This window comes from Sparus aurata, chromosome 8, assembly GCF_900880675.1.
Source record: "Sparus aurata chromosome 8, fSpaAur1.1, whole genome shotgun sequence".
NCBI lineage: Eukaryota > Metazoa > Chordata > Actinopteri > Spariformes > Sparidae > Sparus > Sparus aurata.
Window position 1 is genome coordinate 29,705,359 of NC_044194.1, and position 7,874 is coordinate 29,713,232.

General features: G+C 42.2%; 1 protein-coding gene across 4 annotated transcripts in view; it reads left to right on the top strand.

Moving 5' to 3' along the window:
* The first annotated feature begins 321 nt into the window (after positions 1-321).
* The window catches only part of wt1a (WT1 transcription factor a), a 22,376-nt gene continuing 14,823 nt past the window's right edge, over positions 322-7,874 (top strand). For all 4 annotated transcript variants that reach the window (XM_030424676.1, XM_030424677.1, XM_030424674.1 and 1 more), the window contains exons 1-3: positions 322-1,251; positions 5,021-5,143; positions 6,956-7,058. In XM_030424676.1, coding sequence (XP_030280536.1) covers positions 777-1,251; positions 5,021-5,143; positions 6,956-7,058 — 701 coding nt within the window. In that variant the 5' untranslated portion in view covers positions 322-776. The remainder of the gene's footprint in view (positions 1,252-5,020; positions 5,144-6,955; positions 7,059-7,874) is intronic.

Below are 7,874 nucleotides of genomic sequence, written 5' to 3' on the forward strand. Positions count from 1 at the left end.
TAGCTGAAAATATGAAAGGGTTTGTCTTCTCCGCCAAAATATGAGAATTGTAAGGAATTATTTTTGTCTTTATCATTGAGGTTAAATTGTGTGTGTGTGTGTGTGTGTGTGTGTGTGTGTGTGTGTGTACTGTTCAGCATGCAGTAAATGAATGAAGTCAGAGGCTCCTGTCCCTCATCACCTTCTGACTCCACCTCCTACCCTCCTCAGACACACACACACACACACACACACACACACATACAAACACACAGGCTGAGAGCGTGGAGGGAAAAGAGGGCTACTCCTCCTCACTCCTCCACTCCTCTTTCTCCATTCACTGAGAAAGCTCTGAACAGAAGCCTCTCTCCTCCTTGAATGGACTCCATCTCTCCGAGCCAAACGCTCTCTCCCTGCTGCTGTGGACGGAATCGGTGAAGATCCAAACTCGTCATCGCCTCAAAGTCGCCTTTGTTTCTTCCTCCTGTGCTGCTGAGAAAAGTTGAGCGCTGTGACTTTGCCGTGTCGCCATGAACTTCTGTCGGACTTAAGGAGTTCCCAGAGCAGCTGTGTGGTGTCGTAAACAACTAATGGACAAAAAACGAACCCGAGAAGACTTGTGAAAGAGAAGCAAAAGCTCTTAAAGGAAGACTCGTGGATTTAGAGGGTGTTGGCTGATTTGGGTTCGGGTCAGCCAGACACTCAGGCAGAGGAGGCAGACAGGTAGAGAGTTACAGGGTGACAGATCAAATTTAAAAATAGATTACCTTTGTCCTAGTTATTTTCCCTGGACCACAATGGGTTCAGATGTACGTGACCTGAACTCCTTGCTGCCCCCGCTCCCGGCGGGCCCCAGCCCCGGCTGCCCAGCCCTACCTGTCAGCACGGCCCCTCAGTGGGCTCCCGTCCTGGACTTCCACACGGCCGCCTCCCCTTACTCCTCCCTGGCCGCCCCCCACACCTCCCTGGGGCCACACTCCTTCATCAAGCAGGAGCCCAGCTGGGGGGCCACCAGCGACCCCCACCACCTGGACACAGACCCTCACTGCGGCCTCAGCGCCTTCACCGTCCACTTCTCAGGGCAGTTCACGGGGACCGGGGCCTGCAGGTACGGGGCAACGTTCGGGGCACCCCCTCCTCCACCGCCAGCCCCCAGTCAACCGCCGTCTGTGACCGCCCCGCACCACCACCAGCCCCCCAGCAGGATGTTCAGCAACCCGCCGTACCTGACCAACTGCATGGACACACAGCAGGCGGCCCGGAACCAGACAGGTAGGGCTGATGGACAGGTGTGTGTGAGTGTGTGCGAGAGTGTTTTCTTTCTGGATGCCATTAAGTCAGTAAATCACACAGTATCATCATTTATTAAAGAGTGATTTTTGCCCCCAGAAGCTTCACCACGACATTAAATGTACACACAGGACGACTCACCGCTTCATTTGTGACACTCCGTCAGTGCAGAGGTGCTGCAGATTCATGTCAGCCATCTTTGAGCAGATGTTGTAAATCTGAAGCACTGATGATTTAGTCGTCACATGCAGAGTTGTCAGTAGCATCACACCTGTATAATCCATATGAAACACTACGTTATTTTGTTTTTAACTGGCAGATGTGTTGTCTTCAGTGCATGGAGGCCTTTGTTCACCCAAATTTTCACCGCACCACTGAGCGTGTGATAAACAAGGAGAGTTCACGTTTAAAAAAGGAGGGAGACTCCTGCATATCAGCGTAGGAAGGTGATCCAGCTTATACACTCACGGAAAACTAAAGGGTCTTCTCTGTTTCTCAGGAGGCGGTGTAAATCAACCACCACTTACTGAGGAGTCACTTTAGTTTAGTATTATGGTGTTAATGTTTAGAGAATAAGTCATATTCATGAACTTGTGCTGTGTAAACAAACTCTCTTCAAGTTAGAGACACTGTGACGCTTAGTTATACACTTATATATACATAGAAATTATATCTCATTGATTTTTTAAATTGTTTTGTACCTTCCAAGTTGATGGCCTTCAGTTAATTTAAATCATATATTTAGTTATTTATTTTGAAATTAATGTTTTGAGATTTAAAATCTTAACTAGGGTTTTTTTGTTTTGCCGTATCGATTTCTAATATTTGCTGCTCAGTATCCCAAAAGTGCACTCCCACAAAGATCCTCATAGTTCGGGCTGATTATTTTCGAGTATTGTCTCATGTACATCTCCAACAGCTGATTAAAGAACCGACACCTCTTACTAATTTGCTTGTTTATGGAATTCATTATTTTGGTAAATAATTATTTCTTTTTTAAAGCTTTTTTTTTTACTATGACTGATAAAATACACAACAAATTCAAATATATATATGTGTGTATATATATATATATATATATATATATATGTTGGAGTCTGGTGTTTCTCACACGTAACAGTACACACAGCTATAGTTTTAGTGTGGGTACTTTATATTTTGATCCATATTTTGAGAATAAGTTGTAAAAATAACTGCCGTGTCAGTAAAAATCCTTTACAGTTTTGTTTTGTTCGTTAACCCAGACTGACTTGTTGAAATAGTTTAAAACAAGTAGACAGTGAGAGAGAGTGAAAGCGACACACTGACTTTCGTTAATGGTCAGTAAAATTCAGATGAATTTTCGAGGGCTAATATCTATTATGTTCTGTTGAATGGAACTGAGATATTTGTATTCAGCTGAATTGAACTCACACATTTCTTTTCCGCAATATAATGAATTATAAGTGTATGAGCAACATCACATTTGAAGTCATTGGGTTACATTTTTTCTGTTTCTGTTTTGTGCTTTGTAACTAATGCCGTGGCTGCCATTTTACTGTAAACACACACTTTATCTGAACGAATCTGACTTTTTTTCTTGCTGCTTGTCTCACCTGATCCCTGGTCTTTTCCATGTAGAATAATAAATCTGTTTGTGGTTCCCCAGCAGATTAATTAGTAATAACATGCTTATCAAGCAGATAATTTAGGAATAACATTATAATCAAAGAGCTGAGCCGACCTCTAACCTGTTTTATCTGCTCCCCGCTGTGGCTGGACGAGCACAGACAAACAAACTAACAGCAGGACCGGGGTCACACAGTAGAGCTGATAACAGGGCAGGGTCGTACAGACTATCACTGTGAACTCTCTCCAGGAGGGATTTCATTTTTACACAAGAAGCATTCAGCTCTGTATATCTTACACTTTCACTTGTTCACAGTAAGCGTTGGCTCGTTCAGACAGGCCTGCAGGTAGAAAACAAACCATGTCTTAGTCATTAATTGGAGGTAAAAAAAAAATATAAAATCATAGATACTAATTTCTGTAAGGAAACATTTTCATTTTAAAGCATGTTTTATTTGTTTAGAGAGTGAAATACATTTTACACTACAAGTAAACTATTGAAATCGTGTGACGTGCCTCCATCAGCGCTGCTTATATTTAAAGATGATGTTTGAAATGCTACTAAAATCAGAATCATCAAGGCTGGGACACACAGCAAAAATATATCTCTTACCCATATATATATATATATATATATATATATATATATATATATATATATATATATATATATAAAGCACAGACAAATAGACTGGATGAAAAATAATACAAATGTGAGGGAAGTTATGAAAGAGTTTGTTGTTGTACATTTTCACTCTTCAGGGGCTGAAATCATCGCTTATTCAGACATCGACTCTCTTTGAAACAAGTCTCGGGGTATTTCCAGACTTTGGGTTTTCCAGTTGAACACAAATTAACCTCATCGCTTGTCACCTCGATGCTGGACTTCAAGGGAACAAAAGTATCACCCCACACACACACACACACACACACAAACACACACACACGCACACACACACATACACACAGAGGAGTCAGACAGGGGTGAGTGGAAGATAAATGGAGATGTTTAATGAGTTTTTTTTTCTCCTCTCTCTCCTCACCCAATGATCCACCAAGCAGAGTGAAAGTGCTGCGTTTTAATTAATGAAGCTTGTGTGTGAGAGTGAGAGATAGTTTGTCTGTGTGTGTGTGTGTGTGTGTGTGTGTGTGTGTGTGTGTGTGTGCGTGCGTGCGTGTGTGTGTGTGTGTGTGTGAGTGCATGTGGGTGATTTATGGGACTGTGCTGTGCCCTATAGGTCAGTCTAAGTCATGAGTCAGGTCTGGTCTGCGATGTCAGATGAACAACGACAGTGTGTGTGTGTGTGTGTGTGTGTGTGTGTGTGTGTGTGTGTGTGTGTGTGTGTGTGTGTGGTAAAAGCATTTTCCAGCTTTGGTGTCATGTCGTTTAATAAAACCAAATTAAAGAAATAATCTTTTTCACCCAGGGAGAGACTGATCTCAGACCTGTCATCTCTCTGCAGTATCCACCGCCTTGTTTTACATGTTCAAAGGAAAATACACCCCGAAATACAAAACTGTGTATACATGTATAATGTTGAAGAAATTGCTTTACACCAGTTGTGGAGAGGCTGAAATAGCCCTAGATATACACCATTAGAAATCAACATAAAACCATTCTGGAAAAAAATGAAATAATTTTTTAAAGATTGTCAGATAAATAAGTGCCAAAGTTCCATAGTTAATTCAAAATAAGGATTTTTGAATGTCTAAAATGTAGGAAATTCTTAATTTTCTCTGCGGAAAGAGGATACCAGACTTTATGAGGACGCTTTGACCTGATCAAAATCTCAGCTCACATCTTGTGTTCTTTTCTTAGGCAGTTTACTGGAAACAGACAAACTTTTTTATGACATTTTTGTTGCAACTTTGTTGCAAAAACAAGCAGAAAAGAAGCAGAAGCAGACTGAAAGAATGTAATTATATTAAAATTATACAGACTTTCCATTTTGAATGAATGGTTGTATTCAGTGATAGTAACACCTTACAAATAAAGGAAAAATCTAATGAAATACCAGCATGTAGCTGGTGATGGAATTATAAAACGACAGGAGTAAGTTTTATTGGTTCTGGTGTTCAGGAGGTCATGTGTAATCTCCAGTGTTGAATCTGCATATTTACTGCTTCTCTTTCTGTGTCGCAGGTTACAGCACGGTTGCATTCGATGGAGCCGGTAATTACGGCCACACTCCTACACACCACAGCTCGCAGTTCTCCAACCACTCTTTCAAACATGAGGACGCTCTAACTCAGCAAAACACTATGGGTAAGAGCACGCATGTGTTTCAATACACCAACACAAAATAAAGTCCGTCACTGAAAGTATTTGAAACACACATAGTTCTCAAACTGGTCAGCAAATTCTGTAACAGATAGAGAGGTTGTGCAGAATTAATTTTACACCCGGACGGTAAATGCCCCGAGCACAGCGCCAATTCTCTTCTGAGCACGGGACAAACCACAGTGGACCGAAAATACATTCGATCTTCAGCGCACACCAGGATACAATTGACACGATTTCTTAACCGTTACATTAAAAACACCAATGAGCGAACTACGCATTCATCAGATAACATTTTTTAATTTTAGATTCAAAATTTAGTTAAATGTTTAGGTTTTCTCTCAGGTTAATAGCTAAAAGATAAAAGTAAGCCTTTTTTAAAAAAATAAAATATACAGTTAATTGCTAATGAATAGTTAGTTAGAACTCTTCAAGTCAGAAGCTGAGATGTCACTGCGAGGCTACTCTGCTAACCTGGTTAGCTTGAGGAGGAGATGAGCTGGTTTTGGTTCTCTGTCGTGACTGGAATTAGCCACTCCCTCATTTAGTAATGTGGATGAACAAACTGAGTTATGTAGAAGTCACTTCATTGAAATGATTATTTTTCACTAACAGATAACTGCACGGGAAAAGCAAACGCTGATAATAATTAGCTTTAGTTAGCCTGTGGTTTTCTAACCAGCTAGCTGTCACTAGATGTAGCTCACTAGCTTTAGCTTGTTACCTAGCTAGAGTTCCCTGCAGGTCTGCACGCCTGACTGTGGATTAGTACAAACATCTGTTTTAACAGATTAACAGAATTCATACATTTCCATGGTATTATCAATTCTGATAGTAAACAGTAGTGGAAGAGTCAGTTTCAGGTACATTTGGATCAAATAGTTGTATTTTCAGGGCAGTTCTGTTGCAGTGTAAGTTATATGATTTCCTCTCCAGACCAGCGCGTTTTATGTAACTCTAAATGTCCTTTTATTTAAGAAACCCTGACTGTATCAGCCCCAGGGTCCCTGCAGTCTAACCTCTCCTGCACAGATCTGGGGACGACTTTGGCACCTCTCAATATATTTCGTCCAGAATAATTCGGACATCTATTTCTGCCCTTCACGAGTGACTTATTTAAAAAACACTACACCCCGAGGGTGTCTTTCAATAAGAATAAAAGTAGATCTCTGTGTGTATTTAAAGCCCCTGTGTGAATGCACAGCTGCGTCTGTATGGCAGCTCCATGGCCCTCACCTAGGGAGTGTCTTGTCCCTTATTCTGACGTCTCCACTGTGACCTTGCCTGTCGGAGGTATAAATCAGCCACATCCTGACTCGCGAACTCCCTCGTCTCCTCCTCTCCTCCCGGCTTTCATCCGCCCACCTTTCCCTTTAATCCCTCCTCTGCGCATGTTATTGGTAAATATTTAAATGTAGTTGTTTTATCGAGCCGCTGTCGTACATTTTTTTGCCGACTTTTTTAAAGCAAAGATAAGAGGGAGAGCGTCGGAGCTGAGAGGGATTTCGGAATGCGGAGAAATGTCGAGGGAGCCATTCGCTACACTGCCGGGGAAGCTCAGAGAGAAACATGAAGTGAAGGGTCTTTATTTGTAGAAGAAACTGGTGAAGAATGGAGACAAATATAAGAGGCCAGGAGAGGGCAGAGCTCAAAAGTAGATGAGATACGATAGAAGATTAAACACACCCACAATCCTCCTCCGAGTGCTCCACAGTCGCCGAGTTATATAAAGTGTGTGTGTGTGTGTGTGTGTGTGTGTGTGTGTGTGTGTGTGCATGTGATGTCTGTGCTCTACAGGTGAGCAGCAGTATCCTGTTCCTCCTCCTGTCTATGGATGCCACACACCTTCTGACAGCTGTACAGGCAGCCAGGCTCTGCTGCTGAGGAACCCTTACAACAGGTAACACACACTCACAAAACACACACAGGACAGGGTTCAGAAACCATTGTCGATTGTTTCGTAGCAAGCGGCGGCAATTCGGTGAAAGGTGGCAGGATGCCATTTTGAACAGGATGTTCACCTTCAGGACAGGTCCGTCTGCAGCAGCCGCTTCCTCTCGGTTTTTGTTCGCCGTCCCCCAGGTTCTCTCTCTCAGCCGTGGCAATGGTGGCTGTCTCTCGGATGTGGTTTTGAAAATGTTGTTCATATGCAGATTAGACACTCGAGAAAGTCACGGTGCCACTGAAGGAAGTAGACTAACAGTGGCAGGAAGTTCTGAAGGAAAGCGGGTTGATTTACCGTTTGGAAAATATTCAAGGAATATTATAAATCAAGTTATTTTGCTCACCATTGACAAAACTATGCAGACCAATCGTCATTATTCCACTGTTTTCATTCACCACTGATTTTTTCTGTTGCGTTGGTTTTACTAATATATTATCCCCCCACAAATCCAGAGCCAGGCTGGCTTTTTTTAGTTTATTAGCATTTTCAAGACAAATATAATCCGGCTTCATGCAGTACGGCTGTCTTTGTTTTCAGCAACATTTCACGCTGTAGTTTCTGGTCATTGATACGACTGGAGTTACCTGTGCTGCCGTGTTGTCTATGACAACGCTGGAGGCCCAGCTAAGTTTTTTTCCAATTACATGTGCTAATACAGAGTGCCACTCATTTCGTTTAGTCACTTTAAGTTGTTTTTCCAAAACCGTCAGTAGATGAATAACCGGAACGCTACATCTCAGAAATAAATTCCAATCGTCAAACGGCTGTCCG